Source organism: Loxodonta africana, chromosome 5, assembly GCF_030014295.1.
Source record: "Loxodonta africana isolate mLoxAfr1 chromosome 5, mLoxAfr1.hap2, whole genome shotgun sequence".
NCBI classification, from domain to species: Eukaryota; Metazoa; Chordata; class Mammalia; order Proboscidea; family Elephantidae; genus Loxodonta; species Loxodonta africana.
This window is the reverse complement of record NC_087346.1, coordinates 83,720,278-83,740,054: the sequence shown is the minus strand read 5'-3', so window position 1 is coordinate 83,740,054 and position 19,777 is coordinate 83,720,278. Positions and strand designations below refer to the sequence as shown.

The 19,777-nt window shown below is 36.2% G+C and overlaps 1 protein-coding gene across 3 annotated transcripts in view; it reads left to right on the top strand.

The window, feature by feature from the left end:
• SLC4A4 (solute carrier family 4 member 4) overlaps positions 1 to 19,777 on the top strand; it is a 392,825-nt gene that overhangs the window by 338,162 nt on the left and 34,886 nt on the right. For all 3 annotated transcript variants that reach the window (XM_064285722.1, XM_064285721.1, XM_064285720.1), the window contains 2 exons: positions 5,936 to 6,049; positions 7,884 to 8,045. In XM_064285722.1, the coding sequence (XP_064141792.1) occupies positions 5,936 to 6,049; positions 7,884 to 8,045 (276 nt within the window). The remainder of the gene's footprint in view (positions 1 to 5,935; positions 6,050 to 7,883; positions 8,046 to 19,777) is intronic.

Genomic DNA, 19,777 nt, shown 5'->3' with positions numbered 1-19,777 from the left:
GTCCAAGGAGCGCCTGGTGGATTCAGACTGCTGACCTTTTGGTTAGCCCCTGAAGCTCTTAACCACTACACCATCAGGGTTTCCATATATATGTGTGTGTGTGTGTATATATGTATATATACACACACACACATGCTTCATTTCTCTGCAGGAGAAAAGTGTGACAGTCTGCTCCCATAAAAATTACAATCTTGGAAACACCATGGCACAGTTCTACTCTGTCCTATAGGGTCGCTGTGAGTTGGTATCAACTTAACAGCAACAAGTGCTTTTTGGTGGTTTTGCTTCTCTAGAGAACCCAACCTAACACAATATTCCTGCTGAGCCACTTCACTAGGCCAACTTCTCTCCTGTTCCATGGTAAAAATAAAGTGTTTTTTTTTCTGATAGACTTCCATTGGCACCTTCTGAGCCCCACCCAGATAAATTGCCCAGCTGACTTCATTGCTCCCCAGATTGTTCTCACTCTGGAACTTTTAGCCCTAAAATCTTTAATCAGACTTTCCTAATGTTGAATTCTCGTCATAGCAGGTGATAATATGTGCAGTGTCTTATATTTGTTGCAATGACTAATATTAATGCTTATTTCTTTTGAGTGCTTTATAGGATTGGTTACTGGGGAGATCAAATTTCAAAATTCTAATGGTATTCGGCTCCTTTTTATGATTGCCTAAAGGCACATATTTGTCTGGCATACCTTTTTTTTTTAATCTAGAATAAATGCTCTTTTACACTGTTGTTTAGTATTTTCCAAGCACTACAATCATTAGAAGAACTAACATCATGAATTAATATTTTTTGGGAACCAACAGAGTCCCTGCTGCTGTACTTGTCTCTCTGTAACAGCTCCTTCCACTGAGAGCTATGCCTTTCTCCCCCAGTTAATTTAGGAGCAGCTGCAGTCCTCGCAAAGTGAAAACCATATGTCCTCTGGGGCTTCAGAGGAACCATATTCATTTTTCCCTCTGTAAATTAACTAGCTTCTCACTGTTGGTGACTCTCTCAATAATTAATAGAGTTTCATCCTTCATGAAGAGTATGTTTGTGATAGATTTATTAGGTTGTTTTTGCCCAAGAACAAGAGAACAGCGTATGATTATTTGAGTTTCCCTTCCCATGCATTTAATTTCTTCTTTGCTTTTGAAGTTTACATATTTAAACTGCTTCTTATTGATTGAGGTATTTTCTCATTCATTCTGCAGAAGACAAATATAATTTCCTTTTCACATTTTTAATTAAAAATAATAAAAATAAAACAATTCAAAACCTGCTGACATTAAATTTAATATGCAATCTTGAGACAAATTTTCTTTTTCTTCTTCAAGAATCGAGGGTAGGAATTACCATACATTATAGCACTTCCATGTACCATTAAAAAAAGTGAGTTTTTTTGTTGTTAATGGTAAGCCCTCGCTACATATGAATTATCTTATTTTGTGTTTCTCTTAGATTGTGAGAGTTTAAGTTCCTAGGATACTGAGTTTTGAGCCCAGAAAGACTTGGTTTAGATGGACACCCTCAAGTTATAACCCTTGCCCAAGCTAGGTTTGAGGCCCCTGAGTCCACAGGATGGGGCAAGAAATATTGTTAGCACAGGTTTTCTCATGGAAACTGTGGCATTCCTACTTCTGATCATTATCAGTAATAGCTAGTAGGGGATTAGGAACCATGGATTTCTAAACTGATTTGTTTATTGCTACATTGACTTACATAAAAGGCTGCTATTTGGGAATTTTTGTTAGTGGCCAAGTTTGCTGAAAATGGAAGGTAAAATGAAAGGAGGGGGGAAGAACTTCATATACTTTTCTTTCTACAAACATGTTTGGAAATGCAAAAAACGCTTAAAGAGTAATTCTTATCTCATTAGAGTCGGACTCAAAGCTCCTTGTTCACAGGCACCAGAGTGCAATCTAAACCCGTTGCTGTCAAGTAGATTCCGACTCATGAAGTAGCCTGTATATACTCATTGCTTGACATCTTTGGGGCACTCTGATTCTACTGTGACAGCTTTCCCTAGTTCAAATTAAAGACTAATTTTAGTATGTGGTAAAACCTGCACAGCCTGCTAAAGCAGCACCCCTACCTGCCTTGTCTAATTAGAGGATTTAGAGTTGAATACAACGGTAGCTTGGGAAAAATCAATTTCCTTGACTATGAAGTTAAAACTGGATCCAGTATCTTAGATATGAATGTCTTAACAATAAACACTCTCCAGGAGTGATTTCTGCTATAACTGAACTGTATTGTACAATAAGGGGAAGGAAGGAAAAATAGGAGTTTTTTATATTATACACTCTAGCTGTGATTTTTAATGAGGTTAAGCAGCATTATTAATAGGGTATTTTTTCCTCAAAATTTTAAGAACAGGAATCCTGCAGTTTATGATCATTTTTTAATCTACTTTTGTACCTATAGTGTGTATATAATAGTGCCATAATTGACAAGAATGCCATTTTCTAGGCAGTCATTTGAATAGAGCAAGGGGATACTGCGGGGTTTAAAATCAGAAAAGGTGTACATTAGGGCTGTGTCCTTTCACCATACTTATTCAATCTGTATGCTGAGCAAATAACCCAAGAAGCTGGACTATATGAAGAAGAATGTGGCATTAGAATTGGAGGAAGACTCATTAACAACCTGCAATATGCAGATGACACAACCTTGCTTGCTTAAGGTGAAGAGGACTTGAAGCATTTACTGATGAAGATCAAAGACCACAGCCTTCAGTATAGATTACATCTCAACATAAAGAGAACACAAGTCCTCACAACTGGACCAATAAGCAACATCATGATAAACGGAGAAGAGATCGAAGTTGTCAAGGATTTCATTTTACTTGGATCCACAGTCAACGCCCATGGAAGCGGCAGTCAAGAAATCAAATGATATATTGCATTAAGCAAATCTGCTGCAAAAGACCTCTTTAAAGTGTTAAAAAGCAAAGATGTCACTTTGAAGACTAAGGTGTGCCTGACCCAAGCCATGGTATTTTTAAATACCTCATATGCACATGAAAGCATGAACAATGAATAAGAAAGACTGAAGAAGAAGAAGTGATGCCTTTGAATTATGGTGTTGGTGAAGAATATTGAATATACCATGAACTGCCAAAAGAATGAACAAACCAGAATGCTCCTTAGAAGCAACGATGGTGAGAGTTCATTTCACTTACTTAAGACAAGTTATCAGGAGGGACCAGTCCCTGGAGAAGGACATCATGCTTGGTAAAGTAGAGCAACAGCAAGAGCCTCAATGAGATGGGTTGACACAGTAGCTGGAACAGTGGGCTCAAATATAGCAGTGGTTGTTAAGGATGGCGCAGGACCGGGTAGCATTTCAATCTGTAGCTATGAGTTGGAACTGACTTGGCAGCAGAGAGAGCTTATTAGAAAAGCTTATTACGGTCCAGACATTGTTTTAAGCACTTTCATGGTTTATTTTTCTTAATTCTTATAAGCAGTGGATGAAGTTGGAGGATTCTTTTGGCTACATTTTGCAGATAGGATAACTGAATTTGAGAGAGGCTAAGTATTCACAGATGGTAAATAATTGAGCCGATGTTTCACAACCCAGGTAATTTAACTATAGAAACCATGCTCCTAATCCCTGAACTTTATCTTCTCCCCAGACTGACCCCTGCCATATATTTATGCTTGAAATTGTTGTGCATAATTTTTGTTAATCTACCCCTAAAAGATCCGTTAAAGGGTTGGCCTTCTGTTTCTCTGTGTAAACTTTTCAAGATGCTAAGCCAGACAGAATTAACCTTCCAAGATGAAAAACAGCTCCTGGCCAAAAAGACCATTTTTGATCCAGCTGCTAGTATCCAAGAACTCCAGACACTACATAACAATCAAGATTGAGTACTACAGCCCTTAGCATATCTACACAGTCAAGTAATTCCTGTTCCTTTAATTTCTATTGAATACTTGACTGCCCTAGTCCCACTGCTCTTTCAAAATACCCTTTCCTGAGTAATTTGCAACCATTCACACTATCACTGCTCTTTCTTCCTCCATCTAGCCGGATCAGGTAAACTGCTCTCTCGGAGTTGGAAACCCTGGTGGTGTAGTGGTTAAGTGCTACAGCTGCTAATCAAAAGGTTGGCAGTTCGAATCCACCAGGCACTCCTTGGAAACTCTGTGGGGCAGTTCTACTCTGTCCTATAGGGTTGCTATGAGTTAGAATTGACTAGATGGCAGTGAGTTTGGGTTTTTGGCTTTCTCCCTGAGTTAACTTGATAAACTCTAAATCAACTCTGATTTTTATTTAGGGTAAGCCTGCCTTGTGTATGACTTGACTGTGAGCTTCAGGAACACAGGGACTGTGTCTGTTCTGTTCACTGTTGTATCTCTGGCACCAAAGAAAATATTAGGTATTGAGTAAATTATTGTTGAATGATCAAATATACCCACCTTATGGGGAGACTTAGGTGTCTATGCCCCTAGAGACTACAGAGGAGCCTCTAAGCACCTATATGGTCCAGTGCTGTCCTTAACAATTTGTAAGTGGCTACTCTGTGTTCAGTCCATGGGAAAGGTCAGGGTTTAACTGCTGCATCCTATAAAGCCCGGTCCTTGCCCTGACTAGAGAGTTCTCAAGTAATGGCAAACACACTTAAGAAAATAGAGAAAAAATATCCCTTAAACAGGAAACTTTAAGCCCTAGCCTGGAATGAGAAATATTTTGACAAAGTTTATGAAACTATCATATTCCTATCTTCCATCACTTGATATTACTCTCAGGTCTTGGTATTTACTTCCCTCAATGGAATGGAACTTTAACCCCTTCCCTGACAGATTCTTGGTATTTTCAGGTTACCTTATGGATTTATATTGCTGTATACTCACAATCCTACTTCCCAGATGATAAACACAATTCTGTATCTTTGCAGATTTTCACAACGTGTCCTCAGTTTTATACAGGAAGAGTGTTTGTACAATATTTCAGGGATATAGTCTATTTGATTCCCTTCCCCTGCCCTGGAGTCCTGGTGGCATAGTGGTTAAGGGCTTGGCTGCTGTCTTAGCCATCCAATGCTGCCATAACAGAAATACCACAAGTGGACGGCTTTAACAAAGAGAAATTTATCTCCTTGCAGTAAAGTAGGCTAAAAGTCCAGATTTAAGGCGTCAGCTCCAAGGGAAGGCTTTCTGTCTCTGTTGGCTCTGGAAGAAGGTCCTTGTCCTCTGTCTTCCCATGGTTGAGGAGCTGCTCAGGTGCAGTGATACCAGGTCCAAAGGACGCGCTCTGTTCCTGGTGCTGCTTTCTTGGTGGTATGAAGTCCCCAATTCTCAGCTAGCTTCCCTTTCCTTTTATCTCTTGAAAGATAAAAGGTGGTGCAGGCCACACCCCAGAGAAACTCCCTTTACATTGGATCAGGGAGGTGACCTGGGTAAGGGTGGTGTTACAATCCCACCCTAATCCTTTTAACAAAAAAATTACAATCACAAAATGGAAGACAACCACACAGTACTGGGAAGCATGGCCTCACTAAGTTGATATACATATTTTTGGGGAGACATAATTCAATCCATGACAGCTGCTAAACAAAAGGTCAGCAGTTCGAATCCCTTAGTTGCTCCTTGGAAATCCTATGCGGCAGATCTACTCAGACCTATAGGGTTGCTATCAGTTGGAATCGACTTGACGGATGGGTTTGTTTCTGTTTTCTCCCTGCGCTGTCTACACTCCCCTGTACATACCCACATGCTGTGTCCTGTTCTGTGGGATCAGATTCTTTCTGGCCAGGTGATAAAGTGATAGAAAAACAATTTAAAGAATAATGCCTCAGCAGTGTGACACCTCCTTTCATTTGTTGCCAAAGCTGTTACTATAAACTTAGCAAATACAGAATTCATCATTCATTTCAAACACAGGTAAATGTATGTATCCAGTGCTGAAAGGTCTCTTATTTCTTTCTTATTTTTTCCAGGCAAGAAAACTTATCAGTGACTTTGCCATTATCTTGTCCATTCTCATCTTTTGTATAATAGATGCCCTGGTAGGTGTGGACACTCCAAAATTAATTGTGCCAAGTGAATTCAAGGTAGGTGAAAGACTACCTTTTGGTCATTCCTGGAACTCTTTGGTTTTCTTACTTTTCCCTCAGTCTGGTTTATCATACTTTCTAGCTTTGTGCATTTTTTTCTATCAAAATTAGTCCCTTACAACGTCAAATGTAAAGTTATTCTATTTATTCACTAAGATTAAATATCATATTAGGATCAAAAGCAAGGTTCACGTTGTACTGATTTTTATTTGAAAAAAAAATACCTTATAACAATTCAAACTCTGCCTTATATTTTTAGAGCATTTTAAATTTTCCCAAAGTATTTTCATGCACATTATTACCTTGATCCATATAGTAATTCTTAGAAATATACAAGATAACCATCATCATACTGATTTTATATAGTTGTGATTGAAGCTCATAGAAGTTAAATAAAATGTCCAGGATCACAGGACTGCTAGGGTCTGAAGCTAGGACTCAAACCTCCAGATACTTTTCCAGTGCACATTTTATACTACCAAACTACCTGCCACATGTATTTGTAACACACACATGTTTATGAGTAATGTGTATTTTAACTGAGACAAATAAGATACATGAATTGTTTATTTTATTAACCCGTTGGTATTTGCAGTCATGATAAAATTTACATTTCAGTTGTTCCTAGATATCCCTACCTAATTTCCATCGTAAGTCTTCTTTCACCTATTTTCCAGAACCATCCTCACTCTCTCTTTCTACCATATGATCATATATATGCTAAAAGAAAATGAACTCTACTTTTAGCTTAATAACTACTTAATGAGGAAGATGTACATTTATTACAGCAAGTAGATTTTTTTAAATTTATCTCTGCTTATCACTGTATAGCAAAGATAAGTTCTCATTCGTGCACTCGTTAATTCATTTGTCAACATTTATTGAATGTTTGCTTTGAGTCAGGCCCTATACTAGGGATCTGAAATGCGTTAATGACCAAGATAAAATTCATTCTTGTACAAGCCCACAACCAGGTAAAGGTAGTAAAATGTGGGTAGAGTCCATGGTGGAGTTTGAGCAAATTTCAACAAAATAAGGAAATATCCTGAGAAGAGAAGTGAAACTTTCTTGATAGAGAGCACATGTGAGAAGATAACTCATCAACGGGATTCATTTTAGTCTTTATTTGGATTGATTAAAGTAGGAAAAGACAGGAAAATTTTTTGTCTGTAGTGGAGATGTATGTTCTGCTGATAGAGGATAGATTGAAAAAGGGAAAATGGTCATTTTTATCAATTTTCTGTGATATTTTTGAGGATTAACCAAGTGTTTTCCATGATTGCTCATACGTAGACTAAGAAAGACCAGACTGTTTAAATAAGTTCAATTATGACTTACAAAATTTTTGTAGCTTTTTTTAAAGATTATGTAAATATGACATTTTTGGCAGTAGTAGAAACAACTTTAGCTTAATTGCTGAAATGCATGAACACATTTCACAGTGGTTTTGTACTTTTTTGCTATACCACTTACTGAAAATTACATTTGGGTGTTTCTTCTGACTTCCCCTAAACCTAAATCACTTTCTTTCATCTTAAGTCTTTTTCTTGAATTACCCTAAATGCACAACATGGCACTTCCTTCTATTCTATCAGCCTATATTATTTCTCTTTCCTTTAATAAAGTATTACCCCAAAATAGGCTCCTTTGGGAAATTTTTGGTAAATAATCTTCTTTTTCCAGCCTATCATATCAGTAAAGCTGTTTCTTCCTACTTTTCACTATATTGACTCTCCAGAGGAAAACGTAAAACATATTTCCCCCACTGATTTTTCAGGGAGTACTATGTATTAATTGAATATTGTCTTGAATGATACTCTCTCTCTTAAAGCCAACAAGTCCAAACCGAGGTTGGTTTGTTCCACCATTTGGAGGAAACCCCTGGTGGGTATGCCTTGCAGCTGCTATCCCTGCCTTGTTGGTCACCATTCTGATTTTCATGGACCAGCAAATCACAGCTGTGATTGTGAACAGGAAAGAGCATAAACTCAAAGTAAGTGCTCGTGATAATGGTTAAGACTGCCTTCTGCTTTCTTTTTAGTACTTGAAAATACTGATTGATTCAAAACCATATGGAGCCCTGGTGGCACAGTAGTTAAGCATTTCTCTGCTAACCAGAAGGTTGGCAGTTCAAATCCACCAGTCGCTCCTCGAAAACCTATGGAACAGTTCTACTCTGTCCTATCGGGTCGCTATGAGTTGCAGTCGACTCGACTACAGTGGGTTTGGTTTGGTTTGGTTTAATGTACTTTATGGCTTGACAGAAAAGTGCTCTCAATGCACTACTTTGGGTAGACTTCATTTAAATCCAAAGAAATTATTTCAAATCATATTTCCTTAGCCACCAGAGAGAATACAAACAATTTGCCACTTAACCACTGTCATTCTGCATCTGATTTTTAATGTGGCAATTGTCCTTAATGAAGATGGTGACAAAGATTTAATTAACATATATTGAGCACTTAAATGCTCTATTAAATCAACTTATATTTATTTTTAAAGATTATTAAGGTGGTTCATGGTTATGAGCTGTTTGTTAGCATTTATATCTTTTGCCTTCAAGTATTTGTCTATGTTATTGACCATAACGTATGGAGAAAAATGCTTTATTTTGTACATTAGGTATTTTTTAATCACTTATTAATTTTATCATGAGTCTAAAGAAAATGTTTTAGACTGAGATATATTCCAAGAGAACTGCCTTATACTGTTTCTCTAACTCTGGTGATTTTTTGCTCACAATGGGTTTGTAAGATACCATTTGGGGAACTGAGAGATTAATAAAAACAGTATCGAGTCCGTGGGTGGTGCCAACAGTTAAAGCACTCATCTGCTAACCAAAAGGGCCGAGAGGTGCTTCAGAAGAAAGGCTGGTGATCTTTTTCTGAAAAATCATTCGTTAAAAACCCTATGGAGCACAGTTCTCCTCTGGCACACATAGGTTCATGAGTCGCAGTCGATTGATGGCAACTGGTTAATAAGATCTTTAACTTAGTGGATGTCAAATACGAGCCAGGCCAAGTCCTAAGCACTTTTTATTGTATATTAACTCATTCACTACTTCTCATAACCACTGTATGAGGGAAACATGAAAGTGTATTACAATCAGCCTCCTAGAAACGGAAGAGGGATGGGGCTCAGCATATCAGATGTTGCAGAAAGAAGTATCCAAGAAATATAAAAAATTGTCTGACTATGGAACCCACTGAACAGAGGGTAAGAGAGATGAGAAAGGTACTCATAAACTAGTGGGAAGAACTTGAAGGACAGCAGGTCAAGATGAGAAAGGGACCAATAGAAGAAGAAAATTAAAAGCTTTTGTCAAAGAGGAGATTTTTAGATTTTGTGGGGAGAGGAAGTTGAGAGTAACGGACTGGTCCAAAGTGTGTGATTAGTTACTGAAGCATATTGGAGATGAAATTCATCAAAGCTTGGAATTTTGGGTATTGTGAGTCCAGGGTGTTAAAAGCATGCATCTGTATCAATATCGAAATGATTCGAGGATGCCATAGAGTATGGTAGAGAGGAAGATCATGGAACTGTTGCTAAAATAATAAAGGAAGGCAGATACCTGTCCTGGAGGTAAGCGTATTTTAGTCATTGGGAAGACCAGGTGAGAGGGCAGAATAAGAAATAACTTGGGCTTCAATAAAAGACAGTTCATGGAACCATGAAAGAGAGTAATGTGTATTCCCACTTAACGTAGACAGTTAGAACTAGCTGTCACTGAGAACATCTGCAGGAAACCACTAGTACCAAAGTAAAGTACTCGTTTTCAGTTTTGGTCGTAGAAAAGGTTGAGAATTCAACTGGAAACTTACAATGATGAATTTCTTTCCCCCAGCTCCCCATAAGTAGACATTGTACTGCTTAGAGACACCTGTCTTAATTCTAGGATTGTTGTTTAACTTATGCATGTATGCCTTGTTTTCCCAAATAAACTTTAAGTCCGTATTTCATTGAATGCCTTACAATGCTTGGTTTTGTATCTAATATCCTACACCTATTCATAAGTATTAGTTCTATGATCAAGCAATTAGCAAGTAGAATGAGGGCAAATCTTTTTTTCTTCCCATCTTGTTTTCTGCTTCTCAGGATTTTGTGCCTGTATGTTGTTCTTTAGGAATATCATCTCTGCAAAATTAGTAAGTTACTTTTAGCATATTCTGATGCAGTGAGTTTCACAAATTGTTTTTAAATTATGAGGTTAACTAAGTCCATGCAGTGCTTTGGTACTTTAAAAATCCAATAGAGGCTAGGGGAAAATAGCCAATAAATGACATCTCTTCTTCATGAGATTGATTTTTAAGTGTGCATGTTTATATTTCTTTTTTCTGTGAAAAATTATTATCATTACTGAATTTTATAATAAGTAAAATCACAAGAATTTAAATGCTATTCACTAGAAACAAAAAATACACCCCACAAGTTTTCTTAAGCATTTTTTTTTTTTTGCAGAATACTATAGAAGTTACCATATTTGAATGACAAGACAAGGGATCATCTAGTAGATAGTAATAGTACATGTGGCCATTTGGTTAATAATTTATTAATAACTTAATTTTTAAAACTGAAATATATCATAATTCAAAAGACTGTATATGGTGTATTTCTGTTGTTTAAAGGGAAATAATAAAAAGTCTTCTGCCATATATCAATGTACATTGGTGATTCTGGCTGTTTTGGGACCTTTTTTTCTGTCCCATTAGTCTGTTTGTGCCAATTCTTCATGAATGTTTGTCTATTTGTGCCAGTTCTTCATGAGTGTTTGTCTATTATTGGTTCTGTTCCTCATAAATTTTAACATCAGTATGCCCAATTGTACACACATACATACACATACACAACCCTGTGGGATTTTTACTTGTAAGTACATTGAACCCTTACATCAATTAGAGGAGAATTTTCCACATTAATTCTTTTATATACTATATCTAACCCTTTATTTAGGCCTTAATAACGTTGTATAAAGTCTTACCTATCTTTTGTTAGATTTACTTATTTTTTTTTACTGTTGAAAATGGTTTCATTTGTTTAAGCTTCATGTTCTTGCTGGCATACAGAAACTAAGCTGATTATTACATATTGATCTTATTTTTATCATGTCCTTATGATGAAATTTCCTGTTAGTTCTAATAATGTTCTATGGATTTGTTTGGTGTTTCTCTATGTATAAAGTCCTAATAGTTATAGTTTTACTTCTTTCTTTTCAATCCTTGTATCTTTTTTTTTCCTTTTAACTAAGAAATCAAACACAATGTTGGATAGAAATGGTGTTGGGACACTTTGTTTTGTTTTGATTTTATAAGAAAAGCTTTTTAGATTTTGCTATGGAGTACAGTGTTGTTTTTTTTTTTTTAGCCTTTTTAAAAATTAAATTAAGAAATTTCCTTTATGCCTAGTTTGCTGAATTTTAAAAAATTTATCATGAATTGATATTAAATTTGTTCAAAAGCTTTCTCTGAAACTGGGATAAAAATATGGGTTTTCTTTAATCTGTTGTGGAGATATTAATACATTTTCTAATGTTAGCCAATCTTGCAAGAATATAGTTTCTTTTTTTATACATAGTTGGATTTTGTTTGCTGATACATTTTTGAGGATTTTTTAAATCTTTGTTTAGGTGACATTGGCCTGTTGAATTTTGGTATCAAGAATATATACTATACTTATAAAATGAGTTAGGGAGTGTTTTTCCTTCTACTTCACCCCTATCTCGTTTCTCAAAAAGAGTAAAATCCTTCATTATTGTAACATGCTCATTTTTCTTTCTTTGAATGGTCAAACTTGTAAAATTGTCTGGGCCTGGTGTCTTTTTGTGTAACCTTTAAAACCTGTAATCTGTGTTGTTTTTAAATTTTATTTTGTTTTCATTGCTGAGAATATACACAGCAAAACATACACCAATTCAACGGTTTCTATATGTGTTGTTTAGTGACCTTGATTATATTCTTTGAGTTGTGTAACCACTCTCACCCTCCTTTTCTGAGTTGTTCCTCCCCCATTAACATAAATTCACTGCCCCCTAAGGTTCCTATCTAATCCTTCGAGTTCCTGTTGTCAGTTTGATCCCAGAGAGATAATTCTTAAAAGAGCATAATGCTCAAGGCAGACATTTTTTACTAGTTAAGCTAAACTATTCTTTGCTTTGGAAACCCTGGTGGCGTAGTGGTTAAGTGCTACGGCTGCTAACCAAAGGGTCGGCAGTTCGAATCCGCCAGGCGCTTCTTGGAAACTGATGGCACTGGGGTATTGTTTGCTTTGCAGAAGACTTCAGGGGATATTTTTGGTTTAAGGTTTAAAGATTATCTCAGGGCAATAGTTTAAGGGGTTCATCCAACCATCAGGGCTCCAGGAAGTCTGGAGTCCATGCAAATTTGAAATTCTGTTTTACGTTCTCCCCCTTATGATCAGGAGTCTTCTATGAAATCTTTGTTCAAAATGTTTAGTAATGGTAGCTAGGCATCATCCTGTTCTTCTCCCTCATGGCAAAGGAGTAAGTTGTTCATAGAGGCAATTAGCCGCACATTCCATATCCTTCTCCTATTCCTGACTCTCCTTCTTCTGTTCTTCTAGGCAAAAAGAGACCAATTGTTGTGCCTTGGGTGGCCGCTTTCAAGCTTTTAAAACCCGAGGCACTACACAATGAACTAGGAAGTGGAATAGAAGCACTAAACATGTTATTAGGCCAGTTAGCCAGGATGTCCCATGAAACCATAACCCTAAACCTACAAACTAAGAAACCAAAGCCCGTGAGATGTTTGTTGTACATAAGTAGGCTTGGCAGCTGCTCTTTTTTAATTTTTTGTAGTCATTGTAAATACATCACACAACTTTTTTCAATTCAACTTTTTACACGTATAAACTTATTGACAACAATTAACAATAATCAGCTGTGTAATTCTACTCTCAATCAATGTGATGTTTCTATCTCCATTAATCCCCCTACTTTTATTAAACTTTGCATATTCTGATGCAGTGAGTTTTAAAAATTGTTTTTAAATAATGAGGTTAATGACCATTAACCTCATATTATTAAACTTTGTTCTCTATACAGTTGTCTTTTCTTGCTTTTATAGAAAATCCCAAAGAGTCCATAAGAAAACTTCTAGAGCTAATAGAGGAATTTAGCAAAATTGCAGGGTACAATGTCAACAAACAGAAATCAGCTGGGTTTCTATACACCAACAATCAGAAACCTGAAAGAGAAATTGGGGAAACAATTCCATTTACAATAGCATCTAATAGAATAAAATACCTAGGAATAAATCTGTCCAAGAACATGAAGGATTTATACAATGAAAACTATAAAACACTCCCTGATCTGTTTTAGTGGTTAAAAAAAGTTCAGATTTCCTTTTTGTAAATAATACGTTGTAGATTTTTTTAAATTTGGTTTTAAAATGTTTGCTTTTAACTAAACTGTTTAATCCATTTAAGTTGGTAGTGATGATTGATAGATTTGTATTCATTTTTGCCATGTTGTTTTTATACTGTTGGTCTCACTTTCTCTATGTTCTTTCTTTTCTTCTTGCTTGCCCTCTTTTAGATTGGTAATTATTTTCTCCTTTTCATTATACATTTTTTCCCCTTCACTAGCTTGAAAATTTTGTGCTGTATCTTTTCTTTTAGTGGTTATGTTGGATTTAGTGCTTATGTTTTAGTATGCATATGTAATTTTAAGGTTTGTCAATAATATTTACTCTTCTCAAAAATATAGGGCATAGTATTCTTTAACTTTGATATTCCTTCTCTAACCATGCTAATATTACCAAGATTTTTATTCCTATTTTACATTTTAATCCCATCAGTTAAATGTGGTTAATGTCTTCCTCAGGATTCTCCAGAGAAACAGAACCAAAAGAGATTATATATATCTCCTGTTACATATACCCACTGCCATCAAGTCGATTTCGACTTAGAGCGACCCTATAGGACGGAGTAGAACTGTCCCATAGGGTTTTCAAGGCTGTGAATCTTACAGAAGGAGACTGCCACATCTTTCACCCACCAAGTGGCTGGTGGGTTCCAACCGCTGACCTTTGGGTTAGCAGCTGAGCACTTTAACCACTGTGGCACCAGGGGTCCTATATTATATGCATATGCTGCTAGAGATTATAAATCTCCCTATATAAATCTATCTAAAATACAGAGAGAGAGAGAGGTTGATTTTAAGGAACTAGGTCTTGTGATTGTGGGGGCTGGCACATCCAAAATCCATGGGGCAGATATTATGGAAACTCTGGCAGTGTTACAATCTTGAGGCAGACTCTTTCTCCTTTTGGAAGCCTCAGCTTTTGCTCTTTTGGCTTCAAACGAATGGATGAGACCCTGTCCCCTTTACTTAGAGTTATTTGATGGTAAATATAATCACATATACAAAATACCTTCACAGCAACATCTAGACTAGTATTTGATTAAACAACTTGTACCATAGCCTAGCCAAGTTGATAAAATTAACTATCACAGCCAATATTTTTAGTATCATCTACAAGTTTACCATTTTCTTTGGTCATTTTTTCTTATTTACATTCCAAATCTTCCTTTTTGGAATATTTTCCTTTAGACTGAATTATTTTCCTTAAATAATACTTGCCTATTAGCTTCCTCACTTTTACACGTTTAGTGCTCGTATAGAAAATCGTAAGATTCTTATGCCCCCTCCCTTGCTCCAAGACTGTTCATGGGCTAAGGTGACTGGCCCTTGAACCGTGAAGGCCATCTGCTGTCATTTGGTTGGTGAATATCTGCTTTTGAAAATTTTCCCTTGAGTTCTCTAGATGGTAAATGCTCTCATTTTTAAATTGTAAAATATACATAACACAGCATTTGCCAACTCAGCATTTATCGCATGTATAATTAGTGATGCCAATTAGATCAGTATCTTTGTTTCGCCCTTATTCTTGATAGGTAGTTTCTTTGGACATACAATTTTAGTTTGAGAGCTATTTTCTTTCAGCACTTGGAAGCTATTTTTCCACTGTTTCTGACTTCCGTTGTTGCTTTTTCAAAATGAACTGTCAGTATAATTGTCTTACCTTTGTAAGTAATCTGTCCTTTCTTTTTTGGTGCTTTTGTGACCTTCTTTCTTTTCTTCAGTACAGTTTTTATAGGCATGGATTTATTTTTATTACGTATTGGATTTATTGGTCTTTCTGAAGCTGAAGAGTAATATATTTTCAGTTATGGGAATTTTTAATTCTTTAGCTTTTAAATTTCTTGTATGCTTTTTTGGGATCCCAAGTAGAAATTTCTTGTACCTTTCCATTTGTACTGCATTTCTTCTAGCCTGTTTTTTATATTTCCCATCCCTTGGTCTCTCTTTGTTATATGTTAGGTAATTCATATCTATTTCTTTGCTAATTTGTTTAGAATTCTTTTCAGAATCTTAGAATATGTTGTTTCTCTTTCATTACCAAACTGAACCATTGAGTTTTTCATTTCCATTTTTATACTTTTTATAGAAGTTTTATTTGTTTGCCTGTTTGTTTGTTTTTTCCCACTGGTCAGTTTTGATAGTTCCTGGCTTCTTTCTTAATCTTTCGTTCCCTTTTTGTTTATTATTTTATGTATCTTCTATCTTTGTGGATCTGATTCTGAACTTTGTTTTCTTCTCTCTTACTTCTGGTGTCTGTAGTTTTTTTTTTTTTTTTTAGATCGTGAGCTAATATTCCTATGTAAATTTTGAATGTTTAAAGTATTGTCTTCTAGAGGAGACTATATGTTTTGGGGAGGTATATGAGAATCCTACAAACCCAGGAGCACTTATGTTTATTTATTCCTGTAAAAAGGTGTTTTATTATGGAAAGTTTCAGAGATACACAAAAGTAGATGAACTGTTATATTAATTCCAGATACTCAGCACCCAGCTTCAACAATTATCAACTAATGGCCAGTCTTGTGTCATGTATATCCCCGTCTTCTTATTTCTTTCCTGTAATACCTTTAAGTAAGCTCTAGCCAGTATTCCATTTTGTCCATAAATTTTAGAGAGTATATTTAAAGGTAGTCTCTTTAAAAACTTAACCATAATACCATGTCTAAAAGAAGTAAACAATATCCTTAATATCATCAAATATCCCATCAATATTTAAATTTCCAAATATCATAAATATAACAAAATTTTAAATGTAATTTATTTGTTTTAATCAGGATTCAGATACAGTTTACATTATGATTGTTTGAAACATCTTTTTGAGTTTATTTTCATCTCTCAATTTTTGCCCTGTATCACTTTGTTTTGTTTTCCATTTTCAAATTTATTTTTTGAAGACAACCAAGTTGTTTGTTGTTCTACTTCTCATTTACTGCATAACACCTAAAAACTTAATGACTTAAAAACAATTTGAGAAAATCTTATTATTCTTCGGGTTGACTGGGCTTAGATTGGCAGTTCTTGCTTGAGGACTGTCCTGAAGTTGCAGTCAGTGTCTGGGGCCAACATCGTGTGAAAGCTCGACTGGGCTCGTTGTCCAAGATTGCTTCTTGCTCACGTGTCTAACACCTTGGTACTCCTTGGTAAGGCTGTATCTCCCTCCCTGCCTCCCTCCTTCCCTCTCTCCATTTCTCTCTGTCTTTCTCCCTCCACATGGCATCTCATTCTCCATGATATTTCCATGTTGCTTGGGCTTCTCACAGCATGGCGATTTTACATTATCTACTCTTATTACATTGCAGTTGACTTTCAATAGTTAAGAAGTGGAAGATATCAGGCCAGGTAATAGTTACATCTGAAACTTGTAAGGCTTTATTCTTTACTCTATCACAGTCAATTAGTCAAAGTAGTCACAGGGCCACCCTCAATTCAGAGGGGTGAGAAAGGGCTCCATCTTTTGATGGGGAACTGGCAAGATCACATGTGGGATAGGAGATATTTTTCCAACCATCTTTGAAAAATAAAATCTGCCACATTTGTACTGAAGAATTTCCCATAGTCTAACCCTTGGTAATTGCTTTCCCATGGTGTCATTTAGCATCTTTTGTCTTTTGTATTCCTTTAAATTGGTCATTGGATATAGAAACCTCATGAAGTATAGGTTTGATATTCTTTCTTTCTTTTTGTTTATTTGAAAAACTAATTCATAGATGGTGTTGTAATCTTCCACTTGGAGGCCAGGACCACATTAAAACTATGTTTTTTGGCTCGAGGTTTTTCACACCACAGAGGTAATGTGAATTCCAGCCCCAAACCGAATTGATTATGGGTTATGGTTAGGAATAGTCTTGGAGATACTTTTTTTCTTGACATTGTCCCCAGTGGCAAGGCCAGGACTGGTATGGCCACTGTCTTTCTCTGAAGGGTTTTTTTTTTTTTTTAGTTGACCAACTGAGTGTGCTGTATTTAGGGTATTCTTGTTTTATTTCAGAGGATGTCTCTTATCTATTCCCCCTTACTCATAGCTCTAAGGTCCCTGGAGTTCAGATGGTAATTATAATTCCTACCTTATGACCCCCAAAATTGGCACAGTTTCCACGGCAGTCCCAAGCTCTAGCGATAAACACTTTATGGTTGCCATTATTTTTTTGCCTTCAATTGTTCCCTTTACTTTCCAGCACATAAGCTGTGGTTTCTAAAAGATGCTTTCTCTATTTTGTCTAGTATTTTAGATTTCATGTACTGGAAGGGGTATCTGTTGATCTAGCTTACCAGGATACTGGAAGTGAATGCTGCCTAATCTGTTTTTAGTCCAAGAAAAAAAAAATTCTTAGTTTTGATTTATGCTTGGCCAGATTTGCTGTGTATCTTTGGAGGTAAATGGCTACTCTTTTTTTGCTCATTTTTTCTTATTGATAAAATTCAAAATTTAGAAAACTTAGAGTCAATAGAATGTAGAATTTTTTGTTGTCTGTATCCTATAGAAAACATTAGAAAAACCAGGTGTATTAGTATTTATCTCTTAAAATAAGAGTTGAATGTATAAAAAAGGATTTTCTTCACGTTTGCATTGCTTATTTAAAATAACTCCTTTGAATAAGATTAGTTACAGGATATGTGCCTGTCTTTTGTCATAAACCTAATGGTACCAGTGGACATTTTACTCTGGAAATTGTTTTGTTTACAGTTTGTTACAAAAGGAGAGCTAGTGAATATGAAAATTGGAGATTCTCTCTAAAATTGTAACAGCCCCTGATTGCTGTGAAATTGATTTAAAAGCAAAACCTGTAACAGAGAGATGGAGGCAATCTGATATTAAATGCAGCATGTTTTGGGGTGGCATTTGCTTTGGCACCGTGTCAAGTGGTTCTGGCTGGCTGACTGTTCTGATTGGGATGGGATCCACCTTTCCACTCTGCTGAACAGCTCCGTATTGATGTAGGAACACCAAGGCACTTGGCTTTTTTTTGGCCATCGTTTTGGTTAGCTATGTCCCACGTTATCCCTGCAGAGCACTCAAAAGCAAACCAGGATCAGTGAGGTCGTGACTTCCCCAAGGTCATTCCCTGAGTCATTGGCAGAGGCAGAAAGAGAGCCTGAGCTTCTGACCACAAAGCTGGGTGCTTCATGAAAGGAAGAGGATTTTTAAAGTATTATAGATTGGGTGTGGGAAGGAGAGAGAGTTTAGGATATGTTTTTTTTTTTTTTTATCTAGAAATAGGTATTAGGTGATTGTGGAAGCCAGTTTTCTCATATCCTCTGTGGTAAAATTCTTAATTTGTGTGTTCCTTAGATAACTCCAGAATCCCTGCCTTGCTTTTTCTTTAGTTTTCCTTTCTATTCCTACTCTCACAGGAACCCTGGTGGTGCAGTGGTTAAGTACTCAGCTGCTAACCGAAAGGTCAGCGATTCAAACCCACCAGCCACTCTATGGGAGAAAGATGTGGCAGTCTGCATCTATAAAGATCAAAAAAAAAAAAAACTTTTTTTTTTATAAAGATTTCAGCCTTGGAAACCTTATGGGGCAGTTCTACTCTTCTTGTAGGATCACTATGAGTGGGAATCAACTCGATGGCAGTGGGTTTTGGGTTTTATTCCTTCTTTCATAACCCTTTGTTTTATATCTAGACTATTCCAATGGTTTAGCTATGTGTTAATAACTAATCTTCCTTGCTTCCCTCTAAAAGCAATAATTTTTAAAAAGCACTTTTCTTATATGCCAGTCTTTTATTTCTAAACCTTCATTGCCAACCTTTGCCCCTTGAACATCGATTTCCTTAACTGAGATTTAAGGGTCTTTGTGATATGACCACAGGCTCAATTTAATTTAATTTAATGATTCCCTACGCATACTAGCCAATTCTCTAATCAAATGAACTGTTGGTTTCTCTTTAGATCTGGCAATTTCTTGTGTTATTTTATTCAGCTAGAAAGCTCTTCTCCCCATTCCTTAGTAATTACACCTTATTGAAATCCTCTCCATCCTTCAACACCCTACAAATATGAAAACTTTTCAGTGTAGCCTTCAGCCCTGATGTAACTTATATGGCTCTTCTTTTTGCTCTTTGAGTATATTTGTAATACTCTGTGGCAGTGGTCACATGATGTCTTGCATAGTACTCGTTTGGTATAATTGCCTTATCATCTTTCCCGGGCCAAAACATTTTCAAAGTAAGGACAATGTCTTATTCCTCTTTCCATCTTTCATGTGGCCCATCACAATGATTTCTGTAAGGTAGACACAATAAATACATATTGAAGAATTTTATCATATTTGGCTACATGATTATCAGAGTTGTTATATTATATGAGATGGGTGATAACTGAAAAACTTGCAAAGCCACCTTCAG